Source organism: Aedes aegypti, chromosome 2 (genome assembly GCF_002204515.2).
Source record: "Aedes aegypti strain LVP_AGWG chromosome 2, AaegL5.0 Primary Assembly, whole genome shotgun sequence".
NCBI lineage: Eukaryota > Metazoa > Arthropoda > Insecta > Diptera > Culicidae > Aedes > Aedes aegypti.
The window spans coordinates 138977697-139003743 of record NC_035108.1 but is presented as its reverse complement, the minus strand read 5'-3'; the positions used below and the strand labels follow the sequence as shown (position 1 = coordinate 139003743).

General features: G+C 38.5%; 1 protein-coding gene across 1 annotated transcript; it reads left to right on the top strand.

The window, feature by feature from the left end:
* The first annotated feature begins 15946 nt into the window (after positions 1 to 15946).
* Positions 15947 to 16806, top strand: LOC5574120 (protein G12). The gene is made up of 2 exons (XM_001661136.2): positions 15947 to 16566; positions 16618 to 16806. Exons 1-2 carry the CDS (start codon positions 16027 to 16029, stop codon positions 16720 to 16722), a joined length of 645 nt encoding a protein of 214 aa, XP_001661186.2. The 5' UTR covers positions 15947 to 16026; the 3' UTR covers positions 16723 to 16806.
* The last annotated feature ends 9241 nt before the right edge of the window (positions 16807 to 26047 follow it).

Below are 26047 nucleotides of genomic sequence, written 5' to 3'. Positions count from 1 at the left end.
AATTCCGTTTACCTTATACGTAAATTTGGCAACTTTTTGAAACAATGATTTTAATGGTTGAGGATGACACTATCAAACATTCATGTCTCACATTAGTTCTGTAAACGATATGATCAAGGAAAATGCGGTTCTTCCTAAAAAACGGCATCGCCGAAACGGATTCAGTTGTCAAAACTTTCACAAGTATGTTGAATTAGGCAATATTACCGAATTACTGTTAAGAATGTAAATTTCCCTTAGGAAATTGCCTACCTTTAGGCGTATTCCGTGGTTCGAGATGTTTTTAATTTTAAAATAATTCAAAAAGTAAATGACTTGTAAGCGTTTGGCCTTCATATTCGGCTTTAGGGGCCATGATTTAAGTAAGTAACGACATTTTCAGTATTACCGAACGTTGTTTACATAAATGATCAATGTTACCACATACCAGCTAAATCAAAAAATCGCCTAAAACATTTTTTTTTAAATATTCTTGAATCGTTCAAAAAACAAAATAAAGTATATAGTCACGAGCTATAGGGGGCAGTACTTGTTTTAAAAATGTAAAATTTGCAACATTTGCATTTTCAAACCAATTATTTAAGATATATTCAAAAAAATGATCAATGTTACCCCGGATTACGGTACCGTAAAACGGGGTAACTTTGATAGTTTTTTCGAAGAAAACTTGAATATTTATGCATGCTGTTTCAAAGAATAATAATATATATTTTTAAAACAAGTACTGGCATCCTAGCTATCGATTGCAGTCGATAGATTTCCAAAAGATTTATTTTGAATGGATATATTATTTTTCATATAATCGAAAGTCGGTTTTCTGTTTTGGGGTAACTTTGATAATGGAGTACCGTAAAACGGGGTAACTTTGATAATGCGGGTAACTTTGATAGTGCGTAACCCACCGCATACTAAATGAAATATCATAATTTCTGTTAATCAGTTAAGCAAAACGAATGCAAAACTAAAGAATATTAGTATGACACTTCATGTAAGAGCAGTTTTCATCTTAATCAAAAACATTTTAGGCTTTTTATACGAATTTAAAAAATTTACACAATTTTAGCATTTTCAAAACGCTTACAAACAATCTGTTCTACGATCACTATTTGATGTAGTTTTGAATAGTTGGCCACTTATTTTTGATAGCCTAGTTATCATAGAACTTGAATACGGTCTCAAATATCTTAGCGAAAAGCATATTCACAAACTGGGACCATTTTTGTAATCTAAGTCAGAAATTTCCATATAATGTCAAACGCCTAGAGGTATGCAATGCCCTACAAATGTTCGTTATTCATTCAATTTTGTTCGAATCATACTCCATTATCAAAGTTACCCCAAAACAGAAAACCAACTTTCGATTTTATGAAAAATTATACATCCATTCAAAATGAATATTTTGCCAATTTATCGACTGTAATCGATAGCTAGGATGCCAGTACTTGTTTTAAAAATATAAATTGTAAATCTTTGAAACAGAATGCAAAAATATTCAAGTTTTCTTCGAAAAAACTATCAAAGTTACCCCGTTTTACGGTATGCATCGAACAAAATTGAATGAAATACGAACATTTGTAGGGCATTGCATACCTATAGGCGTTTAACGTTATATGGAAATTTCTGACTTAGATTACAAAAATGGTCCCAGTTTATGAAAATGCTTTTCGCTAAGAGATTTGTGATCGTATTCAAGTTCTATGATAACTAGGCTGCCAAATATAAGTGGCCAACTATTCAAAAGTACATCAAATAGTGATCGTAGAACAGATTGTTTGTAAGCGTTTCGAAAATGCTAAAATTGTGTCAATTTTTAATATTCGTATAAAAAGCCTCATATGCACTTGATTCCAATGAAAATAGCTTTCACAAGAAGTGTCTTACTAATACTCTTTACTTTTGCATTCGTTTTGCTTAACTGATTAACAGAAACTTCGTTATTTCGTTTAATATGTTGTGGGTCTCGCACTATCAAAGTTACCCGCATTATCAAAGTTACCCCGTTTCACGGTAACTATTATGATTCGCTCAAACAGCTTTCTGTTCCATGAATCGATGTTTCCATGAGTCAGATTTCAGATATCGACTCATGGAGGTTTGACTGTATTTAACCCGTATCCGACCGGGTTAAGAAAAAAAATTCAAAAAATTCTCGTGAAGCTATTTTCTATCCGATTTGCAAACTTCTTTCACTATATGAAATCCAAACTCTTCTATTTTTCTATGCTAGGGAAAGTGGTCCAAAATTTTGCCTGTGGCCGGAGTTATTCCGGTGTCCTCCTGGGTCAAGTTGGGTGAAAAAATGATCAACTTCCTTTCCTGAACAGTTTTATAATACTTAACTGTCATTTAACTACTCAAGTTTTGTAGGAACAGTCAATCGTGCAACATGAAAGATATTCAAGTGATTTAAGGAGTCACTTTCATGTAAGTTTCCTTGAAAAAAACTGAAATATGCCTTCCGGAAGATCCGGAACATCCGTAAAAGTGGTCAAATCGTTAAAAATTACTTGGAAAGCCGCGGTTTTTTTCAATCTCACTAGTTTTCAGCATACATGGACATACATAATGCTTTGAGTGCATAAGACCCTGTATGGCCATTGGGGGGCTCACCGGAAGATCCGGAACATCCGGTAAAGTGGTCAAATCGGTAAAAATGACTTGGAAAGCCGCGGTTTTTTTTTTTAATATCACTTGTTTTCAACATACATGGACATAAACAATGCTTCGAGTGTATAAGACTGTATGGCCATTGGGGGGCTCACTGGAAGATCCGGAACATCCGTAAAAGTGGTCAAATCGTTAAAATGACTTGGAAAGCCGCGGTTTTTTTTTCAATCTCACTAGTTTTCAACATACATGGAAACCCCCCAAGTGGCCATAGCTGATCATAAAACGTTCTATTTATTAGTTTCGTCCTTGAATGTAGAAAACTAATGTAATAAAAAACAACGAGAATTTCCGAGACATCTTCTATAATAAGGCCAGTTTTACGGATGTTCCGGATCGTTCGGGGACCAATCAGTAGCCAACTAGAGTCACATGGTGGCCTAAATACTGCAAACAATAAATTTTCAAAAAAATTGTAGTGTTGTAGGGTAAGTCACGTTAATTGTCCACTTTTCCGGATATTTCGGATCTTCCGATGAGCCCCCCAATGGCCATACTGGGTTTTTGCACTCTTATGCACTCAAAGCATTGGTTATGTCCATGTATGTTAAAAACTAGTGAAATTGAAAAAAAAAAAAACCGCGGCTTCCAAGTCATTTTTAACGATTTTATCACATTTACGGATGTTCCGGATCTTCCGGTGAGCCCCCAATGGCCATACAGGGTCTTATGCACTCAAAGCGTCGTTTATGTCCATGTATGTTGGAAACAAGCGACATTGAAAAAAAACACGGCTTTCCAAGTCATTTTTAACGATTTGACCACTTTTACGGATGTTCCGGATCTTCCGGAATACATATTTCAGTTTTTCAAGGAAACTTCCATGAAAGTGACTCCTTAAATCACTTGAATATCTTTCATGTTGCACGATTGACTGTTCCTACAAAACTCAAGTAGTTAAATGACAGTTTAGTATTATAAAACTGTTCAGGAAAGGAAGTTGATCATTTTTTCGCCCGACTTGACCCAGGAGGACACCGGAATAACTCCGGCCACAGGAAAAATTTTGGACCACTTTCTCCAGCATAGGAAAATAGAAGAGTTTGGATTTCATATAGTGAAAGAAGTTTGCAAATCGGATAGAAAATAGCTTCACGAGAATTTTTTGAATTTTTTTTCTTAACCCGGTCGGATACGGGTTAATACACACTTGCTTACGACATTAGAAATGTCATGTATTCACGTTGTTTCGAAATTATTTTTAAATTAGTGGATATCACACATAATTATGTATTTTCAATTACGATGCATAACAAATTGTCGCTTATACAAATATTAATCTTCTTTTATGTCCGTAGGTAACCATTTGGATGGTAAGGGGGGAATAAAAACTAATGACCAACAAAAAATAAAATAAAATAAAGTTAAATCTACATTTTTTATTTAAATGTTGTAATGATTCTTTGCCGGTGCTCAGGAATATCGAACTACTTTTGTGTTTTTCGATAACTGGTAAAATTAAGGAGTACTTGCTTGTAAGTGTGCAAAATAAAAACTTTTCAATGCGAAAGCAAGATTTCCATATAAAAACAATCAGTAAGTTTGGCTCGGCACATCCCACGAGCCACTGTATTTTAGATCTGCGGTCAAGGCTTACAGAAGTTGCCTGAAAAATTTGTTTCGTCATTCTGGATCTCCCATATAACAGATTAAAGCCTGTCCACGATAAATTTCGGACACATCCTTGTCAACTGTTTATTTTGTAGATATAACTCTTTTATTCTGAAATAAACAATTGTTTTTGTTGAATTATGAGTAACTTTTTTTTGCTGCCATTATTTGGGTGTCCGAAATTTAACGTGGACAGGCTTTAGCTAGGTTGTTCTGGAACATCTCGAATCATTTCCATCGGATTCCATTTCTCCGCACTATCCAAAAGATGATCATCTGGGTCTCTCATGACTGGGACTCATGACTGTAAGCGCATTCCACATCATAACGTGTGTTTTGAGAAATCATTCAATCCGATGTTTTTTTTATCTGGTGGTTCATCCATGGACATACAGTATACTATCCGTAACTCGCTATTCCATATCTCGATATCGAGTTATAGAATGTGTAGTAAATGTGGGTTTTCATGGATACCTCGATGGTCCCTTTAACCATACCCTGATTTGTGTTCTTTAACACGATATTTCCCTAACTCGATAGTCGCCTTGATATCGAGTTACGAAGAGTTGACTGTACTATAATAACTATTTTTTTACGACCAAAGAACATAAATAGCAAATGAAACAACCAGTGCATTAATGACAATGAGTGTTTTAATAGCTGTCGATGAACATACGAGCCGATGAACATGATGGGACTGGTATGCAAGTATATTGGTATATTATATTGTATATAATCGCATAACAGTCTCGCTACGATTTTTGTGCATTTTAAGGCAAATTTTCAACTTGAATTCAAAAGAATTTTATTAGGTTTGTTCGTGTACTCAACAAACAGTGATATGTAGCAATTTAACACATTTTAGTCCAAATAAAGACTCAAAATGGAGCGAAATTGTTTCCACATTTCAATCATCTTTTTCTCAGTTTGTCGTTTTCCAACATGGGACTGTTGTGCAAAGAGGGGCAGTACAGCGAAAACAAAAGAAAGTATTTTTACGTCGAGCGTCGCGCACACATTGATGCGCACAACCTTTTTTTCTCAGTACGACGGATTGAACTTTGTTTACATTTTCAATTATACGCGGCGGTTGAGGTAATTTCGTAAAATTTGGTGATTTATTGAAGTTTTACGACGTGTGATTGGAATGAAATCCTTCAGTGAAGAAGTACGAAGGTTTTCCATAGTGAAAATAAGTGCCCGGCGAAGTAAGTCACCCAGGGGGGCGAGAAAAAACTTGTGTTGGAAAGTGGTGTGGCTCCGTCGATCGCTAAGCATTTCTCTCAAATCGTGTTCGTCCATGCGATTTCGGTGAAAAAGTGCAAAGTTGATAATTGAACTGAAGTTATACGTACCGTCAGACGGGGCTACTTTTGATTCCGGGGGCTACTTTGGACACTCACGTTTTGGATTTATTTCCAGCATAAATATTAATCTGAGCCATTTTGTGTCTTCAGCACTTTTATTAACCAATTTATGTTCAACAATCAGGTATAAATACTTTTTGGAACAACATCAACAATAACAGGATAAACTAGAAAATATATCAAAAAAGTCCAAACAAATATTAACAAGCTTCAAAACATTTGCTATGTAAACATTGTATGAATTTTCCACATATCGTGGAAAGTTGTTGGGAACATCACAAAACTATCGAATCGTCATGATTCAATGAAATTTGTGATAAATTTATGTTGAAAGTTGGTTTTTTAGAAAAATAAATGATCATATGTCTTAATTTTACGACTCATATTTAATTATAAAGTGTTGGTTCCTATATTTTACAACACAATAAAAAATAAACAAAGGATTAAGAAAAGTAAATAATTGAAAAACATATATATTTCAACTCGTATAAACAGTAAACTCACAACATAATCCTTAAAAAATATTGTTCAGTCATATTTTACATGAATCTGCTATACAAAGCAATGGCATCCCTCAACTGCTAAAATAAACTACTCTTACGCCATCTCAAAACTATTAAGAGCCAAAATGCATCTAACAAAAGCAAAAGTTTATTGTTTATGATCTTGTGAATCATTATTCTTATACTTCATGGATTGTATTTGGAATAAAAATTACTTTTAGCTACAGGAATTAATTAGATTCTTCTACATATCGTTCATATAACATTAAGAATCAGAACGAATATTTCTGTACAAAGCTAATTATTCATCGCAGTACTTGGTAGTTACACAATTCGTTTGCATCAACTTGAACAATCAAGCATAAGTCGCTATTTATTAGCCGACATTTAAAAGGAAGTCAAGTTGACATATCATCATGCAAACTAAAAATTATGAATAGCATGTTTTTGTGAAAAGTATTGTATAGGTATGTGTAGTTTTTTCAAGCTTTACAATTTTCTAAATTATGTATATCATTGAAAAACATTCGAAAACATCACAATGAACGATAATCAATGGAATCAGTTTGAAACTTATGATGGAAAATTATTTTATTATCAAAACGTATTAATTTCTAAAAGTGTCCAAAGTAGCCCCTTTTTTGTCTTGAAGGACATATTTTTTTCGCTATTCAAGCAACTTTTTTATTTATTGATGGATTTGCCTCATATTTTGCACATTGGTTACTTACAAATACAACTTAAATATGCGCAAGAATTATCGAAATCTATCCATTATTCACAGAGCTACAAATCCTCAAAGTTGAAGAATGTGGAAATAATGTCAAAAGAAGCCCCGTTTGACGGTAGTAGATTTATTGCATTTTGGGTGTACAAGTATACAAACCATAAGAGCTTTCACAAAATTACACTTGAATAATGAATCTATGTTGCAGGTAAGTTTGAATATCCGCCGTAGTGGAACATTTAAAGTTTGATACGACAAATAGTAGCGCTTACGACGAAGTAGAACAAAACCCTAAATATTATTTCATGAAAAGTCGATTACATAAACTGATAAAGATCAATGGAGTACTGATTTTGTAGAAATTTATTTGAGAATATTTGAATATGAATTTGAATTGACTAACTTTTGCAAAATGTTGGCGGAGAAATCTGATAACTGTTAAATATTAATAAAATAATCATCGTGTAAGAGTTAGGCTTCACCACTAGGATGCATGTACCGTGATGAATCAAAACCCGGACGGGGCCAATATCCGGACACTCTTGTGGAATTTCATTATTTTAATGCTAAATATTTTTCCGAACGTAAAAATATTGCTGCTAGGACAAATTTTAACTACCATTAACCATTTCAACGTAAAATAACATCAAGTTAGCCTTGTAAAAAAATGTTAAGGACAAAAACAAAAGTCAGTTTCATTCGGACGCGCTTATTTCGAAAATTATCGGAAACCTAAGGAATTCTACACAATGTGCCACCGCAATTCGGCGATGAATAACGCGTTTGTTACGTTTCAATTTTGTGTAATACACATTTTATTGTGATTTGTTTGAGCTTGCTGCTGGTTAAGTTGAATAGTTTCGCGAATTGAATGAAAATGCATTTGATTCTGTGTTAAAAGAAGACTGTCCGGATTCTGGTACGAGTGGTTATGAACCCGGACACCGTGCTTGAGCATCGAATTCAAAAGGTTTTTGAAAAACATATATGGCATTACAATTGTTGAAAAACATGGATAAACTATTTAAAAGTGATATAATTGTGATTTTGTGCATTATTATCTACAAAAAGTGTAAATTGTGTGTGATAATTATTGGGAATGAAGCACACTTCATATTATCTTTTGAAGGCTTGTTAAAAAGTGTTTAAAGCTGTTCGAGATCCTGTAACAGATGAGCAACATCATTTTTCACAAATCAATGAATTTATGTAATTGTCAAATCAAGGTATGTTTGATTTTTTATGGATTAATGTGAATTACAGCTGTGGTTATTTAAATGTCCGGAATTTGATACACCAATGTCCGGATTTTGATCCAAGTGTCCGGATTTGTGAACACGACATGACGCCGAATTATCATAATTTTCACTATATTATCATAAAATTCATTGTAAATTTTATGTTCAGCAGCAAGTTCTAGCCTAACAGTTATCATTTTATAGTAATAAGTTATCAAATACCCGCTAACTATTTGCATACAGGCATTTGAATATCTGTATCACGTAAGGCGTCCGGGTATTGATGCAGCACGGTAATTCGTTTTGGTTATTATTTGCCGTTTTTTACCAATTTAAATAGTCTATGGCATATTAAAACGTGCTTAATTGGTATGATATTTTGCATAATCATACTAAAGGGTGAACCCAAAATTTGCACGATGACTTCAAAGCCTAATTTCGCAATGCTCTCCAATGCGTATGAGATTAATTTGAAATTTTAGACAATCCAACGGTGAGAAAATTAGGCATGTTTTACGAGTGTTTTGAAAAATGTCACAACTTCTATAACCATTTAGTACATAAAACTCAAACAATGATTTTGCCAAAATACTTAAGAAGTAATAACGACTTGGGGGCCGCCAATAAACAACGTGATCATTATGACCACGTGGTTAACGGATGACCCCATCAAATGCGCCATACGTAGTTTCAATTATATGTGTATTCAAAAGGACAAAACAGTTACAGTATTGGACAAAACATTAGAAACATTTTCAATTTTCCATATAAAATGATCAACTTTGGTAAGCTAGAACATAGACCAAATTAAATAAAATTTTCGCAGCACATCAGACATAACTTGAATTTTACAATATATTTGTGAGTAATTTTTCCAATTACGAGTTTGAAAGTAATAACAATTTTACTAACATGAAAATTTTGATGAAAAATTAAAAACTATCTGCAACTCTATCTTTATATGGACTTCAACGTTTATTCTCTACTATAGCTTTTTTAGCCCTTAATAAATATGTTTTGCTAAATTACTTCTTTATGTAAATATTTTCGAATTTAATCATCAGCTTTTGTTGTAGTTTATGCGCAATATATTGAGGATCGTGCAAAACTAGTTCCTAATGGGAGTCCGTTCAATTGTTTACATTAACGAAAACCAACAGTGCCTTCCATGCTCCTGAAATATGCATTGATATCTGCATCTCGTAACATGTTATATAAAATCTGGAAGTGATTCCAGTTGCATATGTTTGCCAATTGTATGTCATTTTATGATTTTTAGGATATGCTGCCACATCCTTCAATAAAGATTCTTTCGAGCAGTAGTTTTCTGCTGCTCCGCCCAATCGGAAAAATCATGTTCTGAATTTCATGTACAGTTGTTATGGCACTGATTCATTCTCCAAGATATTTGAGAACGAACTAAAGACGTTTTGCAAATTTTATTGTTGCAAAATAAATTAAAAGTAGGCTAAATGTAGAAGATCATACAAAATTTTCGTGAAGCAAAACTCTGAGTGGTTAGCAAAACCAGTTCAGCTCCCGCGCAATCAGGAAACTGATGATGCAGATATTTCCAGCTCGGCTGCAAAGGCTGGCATGGGGCCTCACAAACCGTTCAATGAATGTTCAAGAAAAACTAAAAAGGGACGTTGCAGATCTTATCAACGAAGAGCTCGCATTTGCTGACAATTTATCAAATTCTTCGAGTGGGGATCAAGTACAGGTCATGACTGCAGCACAGGCATTAGCTTTGAACATTGATTTAGATCTGTCAGAACGAAAGTACAATTTGCTTCGAACCACTTTGAATGAATTACATCCGAATTATATGCGCTAAAGCAAGAGAAACAAAAAACAATTCCGAAACCGATTTCTGCATCATAAACAGCTGCTACAGTCGATCTAAACAGCTCATGAATTGTACTGCATCCAGTATCATGAAGGATATCTCGTTTGAAGCTTCTACTGCTGTAAAACTGGTTTGCAAGAGGGGTTTCGATGGAAGTTCAGGACACAGCATGTACACTCCCGTGCATAAGTTTGGGTTCACCCTCTCAAAAACATACAAATGTGTACTGTACATATCTCTGTGATTGCACGTCCAATTGAAGCTCTTTAAGCCGCATTCGAAAGGCAAAGAGTTATTCTTACTTCGTATGTCTTTTTCCAAAAACATTTTTTGAATTTTGTATACTAAATTTTAACTTAAAGTTGTTACATTTTTCAAAAAACACGCTGAAAAATCATATATAGGTTCCTCATAATTGGATCGACCAACATTTTAAATCAAAGTGTCATTAGAATCGTAATCTTATATTCTTTGAAAGGACCCCACGAAATTTTGGCGGAAAAATCTGGAAACTATTCAAAATCAATGAAACAGTCAGTCAAGTCATCGTGCAAAAGTTTGGGTTCACCCCTCAGTAAGATGCAAATCGTGCAAAAGTTTGGGTTCACCTGAGCCGCACGCACATCATTTTTGTCAATATCTCTGCCATTTTCCAACCGATTTAATAGTTTAAAGCTTTTTTGAGCGCAAATAATGACACGTACATGATTGGTTTGAGATTTCACAGATTTAAGTAAGTTCAGGTGAACCCAAACTTTTGCACGATACACCATACTGAGGGGTCAACCCAAACTTTTGCACGATGACTTGACTGACTGTTTCATTGATTTTGAATACTTTCCAGATTTTTCCGCAAAAAATTCGTGAGTGGTCTTCAAAGAATATAAGATTACGATTCTAATGACACCTTGTTTTAAAATTTTGGTCGATCCAATGCTGAGAAAATTAGCTATGTTTTTTCAGTGTGTTTTTTGGAAAATGTCTCAACTTTAAGTAAAATTTTAGTATACAAAGTTCAAAGAATTTTTTTGAAAAAATACATACGAAGTAAGAATAACTCTTTGCCTTTCAAATGTGGCTTAGAGAGTTTCAATTGGACGTGTAATCACAGAGATATGGACTGAACACATTTGCATGTTTTTTAGGGGGTGAACCCAAACTTATGCACGGGAGTGTACAAACAAACATTTTCGGAAGCAGGACAATCGGATCAAAGTTTGGTGACCGGAACCATTGCGACGTTCCGTTCAAAATTATCGAAATAAAAGAAATAAAACCCTCTGGTCAAACGACATTTTAATTTTCTTTTGTAGCAATAATTCAGTTCTCGGATGATTAATAGCTCGTAAATGAAATGTGTTGCTAATAAAAAGAAACTTTATTCAACCTTTTTTATTGGATTTGATTTTATTCATTGGAATAATCCGTAGTTCAAAATTTTTATAAAAAGTTGGTTATTGAGACACTTTTATGGTTATGCATGTCACTTACATCGTTCATGCGAACAACTCAAGTACTTTTTCATGCATTTTTATTTTGAACATTTCTTCCAAACGAGTACTGTTCTATGGTGTCAAATGTAAAATTTGACGTATAAGCCACTCATGCCATTACTGATGTAATATATGTCAATTATGCCAATAATGAGTTTTTTTTAGTGTATAACGAGATCCTCCTCAACATCGTAGGGCAAAAGCGCATAAAACATCCTGTTATGACTTTTGTCCCCAAGTGCCATACGTTCGAAGCACTGTGCGGCGCTTTCGAGGATGATGTCTAACAGCTCTGCTGTAATTGCCAGCAAACGCAAGCTACTGGCAAGCGTGGCGCTATCCATACTAAGGTATGGAGGACTAATCTGATCAAAAGCGCTTAGAACGAGCAGAAACCTAAAGCGATTGGAAAGCACGTACAGGATAATGTGCTTAAGTGTAGCAAGTGCATACCGGAAGGTATCTTTTTTCTTTTTTTTTCTTAGTAATGGGGGGATAATCTGCTCAACAGACGCCGTGTGTAGTTGGGAACCACTTACTACATGCAAGCAGTAAACAGGACTACACCCCGACCCACTAAACCATTCCCATTGCCGCCAAACCCTTCGTCTCTCCGGGACCACCAAGAAGGCATTGCTTCGGAGAGGGGCTATTGCACATCGCAACCTCCAGGTTAGCTGCGTAGCCATGCAGCAACGAACATCGATGACACGCTTAGGGGGTCCACCAAGGTAGCATGCTGGCGCTTTGTCAGCTTCCCAGGTGGTCCTTACCTCCCATTGTCCGCTGAAGGCGGGCAGGGTCGACCACAACGCCCGCTCCCAGCTGCGCCGCAGGTATCAAGAACTGATACTGCGGGCTTCGCAATTTGACATACTGAAGGCTCAGGCCCTATCAGCTAGTAACAGCTGGGATTGCTGACGAAGGGGCCTCCACCTGCCCCGAACAACCAGAGACTCGTATCCAACCCAGTAGGCCGGTGCCACGACAGCAGCGCTACCAGGATGTTCTCCCCGCGGCTACTTAATCTAAAGAGGCCGTGTGCATCATAGCCGGGATGACGCCCATCGGGTTCATCATCAAGGAAGATGTTCAATGCTTCAACCAAAGGGGTACCAGAGGAGTCCGCGATGCATGTGAAGAGGAAACGCTCAGAAGCTGGCAGCATGAATGGGATAACTCCACTAAGGGTAGATGGACCCATCGGCTTATACCAAATGTGTCAGATTGGGGTCACTCACATTATGTTAGAATTGCAGCGCCTATGGCGCGCCGACCAAGAGTTGGCTGCAGAGTATTAGCCCTGCCGAGGCTGATCCCTTGAAACATCGTTTAAGTCGACTAGGAGAAGCAGTTTGCCTAGGCTACTTCTGCTACACGTGTTGTGCTATATGCACTGGTTCCTCCCCGAAGAAATAAGGTGGTTCCGGGGAGATAAGGGTCTGAGTCCAAGGGTCGTGTCAATGCACTGTTCACCACTTGAGCAATTCTAAAAGAATTGCTCAAGCACGGTCCATAGGCTGGTTTTAGCGGGTCGTCGTTGGTTATTCATCCCCCCATTCCCTGAGTTACCTTCTCAGGGGATCTGTTTGCAGATTTCCCCCTTGTAAAAAGCAAAACAAAAAAAACACACTTAAAATAAATCGCAGTATCCTGTGATATAAATCACTGAAATTCAACTGTAAACAACAAAAATACTGATTTTCCAGTGAAATACTATTTTACCGGAAAAAAATCCGTGAAACAAACAATTTTACTGTAACCCTGTGAAATACTAACGAACAGTTAGGTAACAGCATTATTTTCACCGAACTTCTATGAAATCGTATGACAGCTGCTCTGGCAGGCATGAGCTTCCTTTTGTGTCAGTTTTCGCAAACCACTAGTACAACAATGATATACAGTATTGGACAAAACATTTGCAACTTTTTCGGTTTTCCATACAAAATAATTAACTTTGGTAAGCTATATCTCAGCTATTTATGGACCGATTTGAATGAAATTTTGGCAGAACATCAGACATAACTTGAATTTTAACATATATTTTTGAGTGATTTTTCCAATCACATGGTCAAAAGCAGTAACGGTTTGACTAAAGTGAATTTTTCGACGATTTTTCATAAATGACATAACTAAACATTTTGAAGGAATAGCTTCATGGTATCTTCAGCAAAGTTGTAGCTGTTAACGAGATGAACAAGTTTGCTGAAGACAATTTGTGTGTGGAGCTATTAGATTTTGAGATAAATTGTTTTGAATTTTTCGTCGAAAATTACACTTTAGTTAAACCGTTATAACTTATAAACTCGTGATTGGAAAAATTATACAAAAATATATGTTAAAATTCAAGTTATATTTGATGTTCTGTGAAAATTTCATTCAAATCGGTCCATAAACAACTGAGATCTAGCTTACCAAAGTTGGTCATTTTGTATGGAAAATCGAAAAAGTTGCAAATGTTATGTCCAATAGGGTAAAAGCACCGGTTTTGGCCAGCCTAAGAGAAAATGTCGATAAAAATTAAATGGGAAGCCGTATTTATACTACAAATGTGTCAAACGCAAGCTTTCAATCTATATTATGTGTGTAAAATATCAAAACTGAGCTAAAACCATTTTTTCGCTTTGAAAATCCCGTTGGTCAATATAGGCTAACGGAACCAGTTTCGGCCAGAGATTTAACTTCGATTCCTAAATTGGCCAATCGCATTGATTTCTCATGAGACTGGCCAAATTAGGAGTGCCCTGGCTAAATCAGGTGTATGGGAGTTGAAATAATAAGGAAAATGAATTGTTTTTCTTATGTTTTGAATCAATTTGGACGAGTAAATGAATGTAGCTCTATCATGTGAATGTGATCTACTGAACACAAAAGGTTTTATGCTGATTGGCTATGTAAAACGGTGGATAATCCACTATGGCAACAACTGGCGTATGGCCAAAACCAGTGCTTCTACCCTATGTATGTTGTAAAGTTGTAGATTTAGACGAGATGAACAAATTTGCTTAGGCAGCATCCATTTATTACGTAACGCTAAAATTGTAAATTTTTGACACCCCCCTCCCCCCCTCCGTAACGTTTTTTGTATGAAAAATTTCAATTTTTTGTATGAGCCGTAACGCTTTGGCCTACCCCCCCTCCCCCTAGAGCGTTACGTAATTTGTGGATGCCGTCTTATGATGGGTTTTGTGTAGGGCTTTCATATTTTTGAATAAATCCTTTATAATTTTTCGTCAAAAATTTCACTTTAGTCTAGTTAACTTTACTATGGGGCTGTCCATTTATTATGTAAGACATTTTTCGGGGTTTTTCAACCCCCCCTCCCCCCATGGTAAGATTTTTTGTGTGAAAATTAAAAGTAATTTGAATGGCGCGTAAGAAATCTCAGATCCCCCATCCCCCCATAAACCCTTACCTAATTAATGGACTGCCCCTATTGAAGTAGTGCATGGAGAAAATACTTAAAATTATTATTGAAATCCAAGTAATGCCCGACATTTTGTGAAAAATTAGTTTAAACCGGTCAATAAATAACTGAAAACTAGCCTGCCCATGTTGACCATTTTGTATGGAAGATTGAAAAATTGCATAAAAGTGTCCAAATCTGTATATTGCAATTGTCAGTCCAAAACATTTGAAAATAAAAGTCCATATCACTTGAATATGGTATAAAATATGTCAAATATATGATATCAGCTATTTTAAAGAGAGTTTAAGGTTTTGGCCGACATTTGTTCTAGATCGAACCACTGTGACTGTGACGAAAAGTTTCTACCAACTGGAGCAGGAATCGAACCCATTATGGCACAATACGCTTAAACGACTGACGCTGCTAACCGCACGGCCACGGAGCCCACAAAAAATTCCAAAAAAACAAATCTTCAAATCAATAATGAAATAAATAAATTGCCTACAACACCACCTATGGTCGATAATGTAGTTGGAGACAATGTCCCATGTGTGTGGTTGATTTAATCCATATACACTTCAAGCTTCAATTTTTGTAGTGTAATCATTATGGGCCACCCAAGTATATCACTATGAGGTACTGTAAAACGGGGTATCTTTGATAATGTGGGTAATTTTGAAAAGCGAACATAATTTCGTGTAATCAGTTAAGTAAAACGAATGCAAATATAAAAACTATAAGTATGACCCTTTATGTAAGAGCTATTTTCGAAGAAGAAGAAAAAGAAGAAGGAGAAGAAGCTGTATTGATCAATCAATAGAAACACATCATCTTTCGGTTACGGTACTTTCAGCAATCACTTGTAATCAACTAAAATACAACAACACCACTATCACTATCCATTCGGTTCATATCAAATCCTCTCTAAGCTTAGATAGAGTGATTTGTAATATGTACTGTAATACCTACCACATAGATGCTACATGGAATCACTACCCTCCAACAGTTATCGATAACCATACAGGAATGCACTCGAATGCTAGATGAAGGAGATAATGATTAGCAGCGTGCGCTATAAATTGTCCCCCCTGCAGGTATTGACTCATCATTCATATCATCGTCAATTGGCCGTCCGTTTCGAATCCAATAATAGCAATCAATTATGAAGTTCCTCGCGGTAATTGCATTTGCTGCTACTGCCGTAACACTGATCTCGACAACATCCGGAGCCGAGCCAAGCCCCCTTTCCCTGCAGGATGATTTCAGTGAATTTGTCGAACTGCTTCCGTTTGATGAAATCGTGGATGTTACCATCAACTACTTTCTGACCGATAAGGACGTCCAGCAGGCTCTGCAATATCTCCTGGGACCGGAGTTTTCAGCCATTTGGGATCAAGTGTTTGCCCTGAAGGAAGTGCGTGATGTGTTGGATTATTTGGAGGAGGCAGGAGTTGAGGCATACGCGTTCTTCAACGATATAGCTGCTCTGCTCGGATTGAGCCAAATCAAACCTGCGATGAAAATTGACCATCCGGTCAGTACTCGCAGTTTGAGTGATTTTGTTGATGCCATACTTGCCTTACTGCCGGAGGAGGAACTGCTTGCTCTTTTCGAGCACAAACTTGAAACCAGTGCTGACTTCAAAGCATTCTTCGAAAAAGTGAAAAGCACCGATTTCCAGAAGCTGTTGGAGTTTGCTGATGTAAGTTAGTGTAAAATTTCTGAAGATTTCGCTAAATTTCGCTTCTTTCAGAATTCGACTGAGCTGAAGTCATTGTTCCAGAAACTTCGGGATCACGGGGTGGATGTGGACAAATTTTTCGAGCTTGTGAAAGGATTCTTTGGCTGGAATTTTTAAACTTCTGTTGTTAATTGTTTCATAAATAGTTTTGGTAAAGTGAATATTTTTTGTAACAAATATACGAAATGTTTTAAAACATCAGGCAGGGTCTAACGCCTCTTGATAATTTCTGAACTATCTACTGTCATCTATCAGAGCTGCGGCAAAACATGTGAGCTGGGATCAGCTTTTATAGTGATGGATGATATGCAAAGGTGCGTGATCGAGTGGAAGCCTATCAATGAAAGATTGTGCAAGTTGAGAATGGGTTACATGCATGCCCTGATTCGCTACTCGCCACACCGTAACTCACATGCGCTAGTGTCTATGCACGAAAAACCGCTAACAGGTAACGTGAAAAATATTTGTGTGGCGAAATACATCCAACGAATTATTTTTCAAAGTTGAGAACTATCTTCGAAAAAATATGTGGTTCCGGTTGTGCGTAATGATTATGGCTATCACACCTGCCGAATATTTTTTCGATTAAATCTTCCATTCAGAAGATATTTGAAGTTAGATGCCTTTCCCCATACAAAATTAAATGAGAAAACTTCTGCTGATCAACTGTGAGCATGAGCAAAGCAGGTAATCCATTAAAGACCAATTCTTCAACTTGAGCATAATCAAAGTGCACAGTTCACACTCCGGAGATTATGACAAGAACGCATTTTACGCGCATCTCGAACGCGTGGCTGCCCAAGCCACGACGTCAAGATTACCATAAGAGATTTGAACGCTCAGGTTGGCCAGGAGGAGTTCAAACCGACGATTGGAAAGTTCAGCAACCATCAGTTGGCGAGTGAGAACGGCTTACGACTGATAGATTTCGCTGCCTCTGAAAATATGACCATTCATAGCACCTATTTCTAACAAAGCCTCCCGTATCAATTTTATTTATTCGTAATGGAGCACAAATCTCAATGTCAGCTGCAGTAAATGAATGTTGTTTGTCGTAACTATTGTCGAATTGTGTGTTATGAAGTTTTTTGCGTTGAAGAATGTTTATTACTATGAAAATAATGTAAAACTTCAAAATCATGCACGGTGCAGTATTGATAAACACCTATAAACTTCTATTTCTAAGCAAGGATGTGAACATTGTATAAACCTGAAAGTTTGTGAAGATGCTTGAGATATATCCCCAAACCAGATTTCATCACCAAAACTCGTACCAATTAGCTCAAATGGTTGAAACAATTGAATTTCTGTTAAATATCATTGAGTTCCTTAGGAAATTGCATACATTTAGGCGTTTTCTGTGGTATTCTTGAAATTTAACTATTCGTTATTTATATAAATATTGCATTGTTAAGAATTTGACAAGCATATTCGAATTCAGGGAGCTCAAATTTATCATGTAGAGTTGTTTTGAAAACTAACAATAATGGCATTGACAAGTGATCAATTTCACCCCGAAATGAGATCCCCTGATTTTTTAATTTAGAGATATTTGTTAACACTAAAATGACATTTGTTAGAAAATGTCGGTACATGAGTCGATGAGGCTCACCTTCGTACTTGTTTTCCTGCATTTAGTTATTTGGCATTGTTAACATTATAGCAATGGCGCGGTAAATGGCTGGGCATGGCGTACCATTGGTACCTCGCGTACCTGCAGGAATAAAATAGACCCCTTTGTGCGATCCTTAGCCTCTTGCCCAGCAACTCCTATCCCTACCTCCTCGTGGTACTGGCCGGGGTACGAGTAACCTTGGGGAAGATCGGGTAACCAACCCCCGGTGGGAACTTTGGTCGTATGCTGACAGGGAAGGGGGGGGTTTGCTTTTGTTTTTGCTTTTGCTTTTGCAAACCTTGAGCGCCTGTACTCCATGTTAGGAGCGGCTCACAACAGCGTCTGTTTCCCATGTCAGGGGCGGCTGATCATCGTCCGAGTGCCAGAGAAAGACTCAAAGCTAAACTGCGCACTATGGCCCTCCGAACATTTAGGAGGATCAGGAAATCTAGGGTTGGTGTCAGGCCCTGTAAGCCAACCGTAAAAACACATCAGCACAGGAACGTCAACGAGAGAATACGGACCGGAACAATCGTCAAAGACCACAGCGACGAAAAAGGACTAGCGATTGGAAACTCGGTACGTGGAACTGCAAATCTCTCAAATTCATTGGAAGTACTCGCATACTCTCCGATGTACTGAAGACCCGCGGTTTCGACATCGTAGCGCTGCAGGAGGTGTGCTGGACAGGAGCATTGGTGCGAACGTTTAGAGTTAATCATACCATCTACCAGAGCTGCGGCAACACACGCGAGCTGGGAACAGCTTTCATAGTGATGGGTGATATGCAAAGGCGCGTGATCGGGTGGTGGCCGATCAATGAACGAATGTGCAAGTTAAGAATCAAAGGCCGATTCTTTAACTTCAGCATAATCAACGTGCATAGCCCACACTCCGGAAGCACTGATGATGACAAGGACGCATTTTACGCGCAGCTCGAACGCGAGTACGACCGCTGCCCAAGCTACGACGTCAAGATCATCATAGGAGATTTGAACGCTCAGGTTGGCCAGGAGGAGGAGTTCAGACCGACGATTGGAAAGTTCAGCGCCCACCGGCTGACGAACGAGAACGGCCTACGACTGATAGATTTTGCCGCCTCCAAGAACATGGCCATTCGTAGTACCTATTTCCAGCACAGCCTCCCGTATCGGTACACCTGGAGATCACCTCAGTAGACAGAATCGCAAATCGACCACGTTTTGATCGATGGACGGCACTTCTCCGACATAACCGACGTCAGAACCTATCGTGGCGCCAACATTGACTCCGACCACTACCTGGTGATGGTAAAACTGCGCCCAAAACTATCCGTCATCAACAATGTACGGTACCGACGCCCGCCCCGGTACAATCTCAAGCGGCTGAAACAACCGGATGTTGCCAATGCGTACGCGCAGCATCTTGAGGCAGCGTTGCCGGATGAGGGCGAGCTCGATAGGGCCCCTCTTGAGGACTGCTGGAGGACAGTCAAAGCAGCCATTAACGACGCTGCCGAAAGCGTTGTCGGATATGTGGAACGGAGCTCAAGAAACGATTGGTTCGACGAGGAGTGCCAGGAGGTTTTAGAGGAGAAAAATGCAGCACGGGCTGCAATACTGCAGCATGGTACGCGGCAAAACGTGGAACGATACAGACTGAAGCGGAAACAGCAAACCCGCCTATTCCGGGACAAAAAGCGCCGCCTGGAAGAGGTGGAATGCCAAGAGATGAAGTTGTTGTATCGTTCTCAAGAAACGCGGAAGTTCTATCAGAAGCTCAACACATTCCGCAAAGGCTTCGTGCCGCGAGCTGAGATGTGCCGGGATAAGGATGGGAGCATCTTGACGGAGGTGATCGAAAGGTGGAAGCAGCACTACGATGAACACCTGAATGGCGCAGAGAACACAGGCACAGAAGGTCAGGACAGCGAAGGCGATGGCTACGTCAGCACAGCGGACAGCGGAAATCAACCAGCTCCCACGATGGGGGAAGTTAAGGATGCCATTCAACAGCTCAAGAACAACAAAGCCGCTGGCAAGGATGGTATCGGAGCCGAACTCATCAAGATGGGCCCGGACAGGTTGGCCGCTTGTCTGCATCGGCTGATAGTCAGAATCTGGGAAACGGAACAGCTACCGGAGGAGTGGAAGCAAGGCGTTATATGCCCTATCTACAAAAAGGGCGACAAACTGGAGTGTGAAAATTATCGTGCAATCACCATCCTAAACGCTGCCTATAAAGTGCTATCCCAGATTCTCTTCCGTCGTCTATCACCTATAGCAAACGAGTTCATGGGAAGTTATCAAGCAGGTTTCATCGACGGCCGCTCGACAACGGACCAGATCTTTTCCGTGCGGTAAATCCTCCAGAAATGCCGTGAGTACCAGGTCCCTACGCACCATTTGTTCATCGATTTCAAGGCGGCATACGATAGTATCGACCGCATAGAGCTATGGAAAATCATGGACGAGAACAGCTTTCCCGGGAAGCTCACAAGATTGATCAGAGCAACGATGGACGGTGTGCAAAACTGCGTGAAGATCTCGGGCGAACACTCCAGTTCGTTCGAGTCTCGACGGGGACTACGACAGGGCGACGGATCTTCGTGCCTGTTGTTCAATATTGCGCTTGAAAGTGTCATGCGGAGAGCCGGACTTATCAGTCGAGGCACGATTTTCACGAGATCCGGACAATTTGTTTGCTTCGCGGACGACATGGATATTATTGGGAGAAAATTTGGAACGGTGACAGATTTGTTCACCCGCCTAAAACGCGAAACAACAAGAGTCGGGCTAATGGTGAATGCGTCGAAAACAAAGTATATGCTGGTTGGCGGAACTGAGCGCGGCAGGGCCCGCCTAGGAAGCAGTGTTACGATAGACGGGGAAACCTTCGAGGTGGTGGCGAGTTCGTCTATCTCGGATCCATGTTGACAGCTGACAACAATGTTAGTCGTGAAATACGAAGGCGCATCATCAGCGGAAGTCGTGCGTACTATGGGCTCCAGAAGAAACTGCGGTCAAGAAAGATTCACCCCCGCACCAAATGCACGATGTACAAAACGCTCATAAGACCGGTAGTCCTCTATGGGCATGAGGCGTGGACTATGCTCGAGGAGGACTTGCAAGCTCTTGGGGTTTTCGAACGCCGAGTGCTAAGGACGATCTTCGGCGGCGTGCAGGAGAACGGCGTGTGGCGGCGAAGGATGAACCACGAGCTCGCTCAACTCTACGGCGAACCCAGTATCGTGAAGGTAGCTAAAGCTGGAAGGATACGCTGGGCAGGGCATGTTGCAAGAATGCCGGACAACAACCCTGTAAAGATGGTGTTCGCCACGAATCCGGTCGGAACAAGAAGGCGTGGGGCGCAGCGAGCTAGGTGGATTGATCAGGTACACCAGGACCTGGAGAGCGTGGGTCACAGTCGAGGATGGAGAGAAGCGGCCATGAACCGAGGGAATTGGCGAACTATTGTTGACGAGGTTTCATAAATATTTCATTTTCATTCATTTTCATCATCAATCATCCATGATATTAAACCAAATAAATAAATTAATAAATGCTAAGGCATGTTAGTTTGAATCCTGTTAGTAGTTATGTACCTGTGAAAAATAGGCTAAAAATGTAGAAAATATGCATTTTGATCCTGAAATTCCACAAAACAACACTAAATTGGAAGAAAATTTACGAATGAGCCTCTAAAAGTTTCAACTAGACTTGTAATCACAGAGATATGGATAAAACGCTTTTTGTAGGAGATTAGTTGAAATATGTGCATGGGAATGTATGAAGAGCCATGCAAAACCCCACAAATGGACGTTTCATGCAAAGCACGGTATCTGCTAGAAAGGAAATTAATTGCAGTACTTATCGACAAAAATAAAGCCATTAACGCAATATGTGGACAGCCACAAAATCCCCTATTAGCCGTTTATCTCAATTCCCTTGCTTAACTGAATGCCAGCACGGCCGGAAAGCAGTGAAGGCTTCCTATAGGAGGCCATTCTGCAGCCTCGATGTTTGGATGTGGCTTTCGCGGTAATGTTTTTGAGGTTTACACTTGAAATAATTCAAACTGAAACCACACGTGATCGCGGAGCGGTGTTGTCATTAAGCTCGCACCGCGTAATTATGAACATATTAATAATTTTATTCCTCGAGAAATTCATGCATTCTACGTCGATAAATTCCGCACGCGAAATTTATCTTCTTTTGAGTGGTTGGGTGACGGCAGTTATAAAGACTTGACTTTTCGTTCCGTGAGTAAAGTTTGTTGGAAACAGCATCCGCATATCTACTTTCTTATGTGCTCTGCAGTACATGTATCACTTACAATATATACACCTCAGTCTTATAGGGGAACTGTAAAACTGTAAAACGCGCCACCCTTGTTTTGAACGAACGGCGAGCTTTAGGACGCTGTTTTTCACCCGAGATAATGGAAAATGTATTAAAAAGCTCCTCTGTTTTCCTGGTAAAAGCAATGAAAAACTCTAAAAAACGTTTTTTGCGGTTTTCGTTGTAATTATGTGTTATTTTCTAGGCCATTTTTCAGGCTGATAAACAACAAAACTTTTGAAACTATCACCGAGAATCGACTTGTGCACTCCCATAGTTTGTATTGCATGCGAAAAAAGTTTTGAATTCAACCTTAAAAAGCGTATTGAAGGACTTAAACTTTAATCAACTCGTGGGGCAAAACGGCCACACCTATTTCATAACACCAAAACAGCCGTTTGAATTCAAATTTCAGCAACGTAATGGCACGCTGTAGTTACGTGCCAATTTTGAACCTTACAATGCACATTTTTCGAATCAGCATGTATACTATAATCGAACAATAACATCTGATCAAACGCCCTAATATATGCAACGTATTTGCAAGCATAATTGCGCATGCGTGCGTGCGAACGACTAACGCCGAGATCAGGTGGCGCGTTTTACCCCGCAAAAAATAAAAATGCAGATAAGCAAGCATTTTGTAAAAATTTATTTATTAACTCCAGAAAAAAGAAGATGGATGGCTGTTTCTACTATTTGATGGAAAACATGTTTGTCTATGAGATAATGAATAAAACATGGCTTATAATAATGTTCTTCATAGCTAAAACGCTTCCTTCCTTAGAGGGCGCGTTTTACCCCCAGTTACCCTACATCCACTCACGGTGTCATAAGTTCTGACGCGATGTTTATGCGCGCAAAGAAACTTCTCGCTCAAATGTGGCGGCGGAATCAGGTGCAAGTGGTTTTCCATGTTTGAGAGTCCTGTTGGGTTTTATTTCCCAGCGCAAACTGTCATAATTTTGTGAATACCTTTTTGCTCGAATGCTTTCTGTGGCTTGCGTGAATCTTCGAGAAATCCAGACAGCCCCACGGTGAAATTGTGAAATTTTAATGTTTCTCAAGACTTCTTTTTCCTTTAAACTCGAAATCACTAGCAAAAATAAGAATATGGTTGAAAAACACTAAAAAAAGAAATTTCGGCCTCAGTTGACAACTAAATTGGCCCCTTTGTACCTCAACCTTGATCTCCATCTCTGACGCAGAGTAAATTTCCAACATAAACTTCAATTGCTTTACCATAGGGGAAAAGCACTAATTTTCGATCCACAAGAATTCTGTGCCAATTTTCGGATTTTCATACAAAGTAGGCCGAAATCGTATGGATGGGTCGAAAATTAGTGCTAGGTCGAAAATTGGTGCTTTTCCCCTATGAAGCCAAAAAATAAACTCGCCTAAACAGGGAAACTGTTCTTTCATAATGGTGGAAATTTCCCACCAATTTGCTTCCACCAAACACCACAGTCATATAAAAGCAAAAACTTTGAGCTGTTCATCGGTGTATAGAGAAGGCTGGGGTGAACGTTAATGTCAGACGAACCGGAAAAACTTGCATTGTCGATTATGAAAATCGACTCGCAAATATTATTGTGATAAATGTGTGTAAAATTTAAATTGGAAATCACCGTTGATTTCATATGTTTCAAATGATTAAAAACTCGGGCTTTCAAATTTATCTATATTCTTTAGAAGGGTTTAATTTGATTCAAAGATAAATCGGTATTTTATTCAGTTACAAAATATTGTTTTCTTGGTATGATTGAGCCATGTTTGATTCATCATTAACATGATTAATCTGAAGTCCATTCTTCCACCATGTTACCCTATTCAGACCTTATTCAGTCATGTTATATGCCTTAGAATGGAGGCTTATTTCCGTTGTGAAGAGAAGGAACATCTGTATCCGGGAAGAATTTTATTTTCCCATAAAAGAAAAAAAGGAAACCTTATGCTAGCTCCATGTTGTCGATACCCTCATTTGTTTTTAGTTAATGGTGAAAATCAACAGCTTTTGCTCACAGGCGTCAGTAGGTTAGGAATATACGACGAAGGGTCAATAAATGGAACTGCCTGAGCAAGGTCCATTGAAGCCTGAAGATATATATTCTTCTTCTTCTTCTTCTTCTTCTTCTTGGCATTACGAGCTCACTGGGACAGAGCCTGCTTCTCAGCTTAGTGTTCATATGAGCACTTACACAGTTATTAACTGAGAGCTTTCTTTCCCAAAGTTGTCATTTTTGCATTCGTATATCGTGTAGCAGGTACGATGATACTCTATGCCCAGGGAGGACAAGGAAATTTCCATTACGAAAAGATCCTGGACCGACCGGGAATCGAACCCAGACACCTTCAGCAAGGCTTTGCGTTGTAGCCGCGGACTCTAATCACTCGGCTAAGGAAGGCCCCCTTAAAGATATATACACCCATAATAAATGGGGACGGATCAGGTGTAGTGGTTAGAACTAACGTCACTTACGCCGAGGTCCTGGGATCGAATCCCATCCCCGAGATAGTCTCTCATGACGTAAAAAAGTTATAGTGACGACTTCGTTCGGACGGGAAGTAAAAACGTAAGTCCTGAGATGAAAATCTTGTTAATAAAGATAAAAAACATGATAAATAAATTGTTTCATAGAATATTCGAACTATACTTTCAGTTATTGTTACGTAATTTTTTGACGTGAACCATTCAAAGGCTGAACGCTTCATTATTAAAGACTATATTAATAATGCTTTTGTGGTTAAAGATACGTACAACGTATGTTTCTAAAGGGGGCCTAGCAAGTTCTTAGTTTACCGAAGTAATATCGGTAACAATTATCACGATTTTCACAAACTTCGTCATTTACATAGATTCTTAGTGTTTTATTTGTATGTTATTTCGTCTTATATCGCTGTACATCAGTGATAATTGTAAATTTTAAATTTGGCTACGAAAAATTGAAAAATTCTTCCAAAGAACTCACGAGGAATATGCGTTTGAAATTCTTCCTTGATATTTCTTGAAATATTTCCGTACTGTTCCAGTTCATTCTTCAAGAACTCTTCAAGAAGAAGTTTTCACTGAGTTTCTCCAGGATTCCCATGAAACATCATACTGAGGTAGCTATTATTCAACAGATCTTTCCTGAAGTTTCTTTATTCTTTCTGATCTTATCACATAATTTCTCGAAGAATCTCCATCAAATTGCTTAAATAATCTCTTGAAGAATTCCGCAGAGAATATTTTTGAAAATTGTTTGAGCAGTTTTAAACATTTCTTCACGAAGGTCCTTTACGTACACATTACACAATTGGTAGTTTAGATATCTTCAGTTGTTCATTAACATTTTGATCAGGATTGTATTGATTAACTAAGGATTTCTACAAAAAATAGTACAGAAAATTCTAAGAGTCCCACCAAAATTGTCTTAAGGATCACCAAGCAGAGATTCTTTCCACAAATTCTTCAGAAAGTGTTTCAACAGCTTCCTTCAACTCTGCCCTTTGAAATCCTTCCTAATGT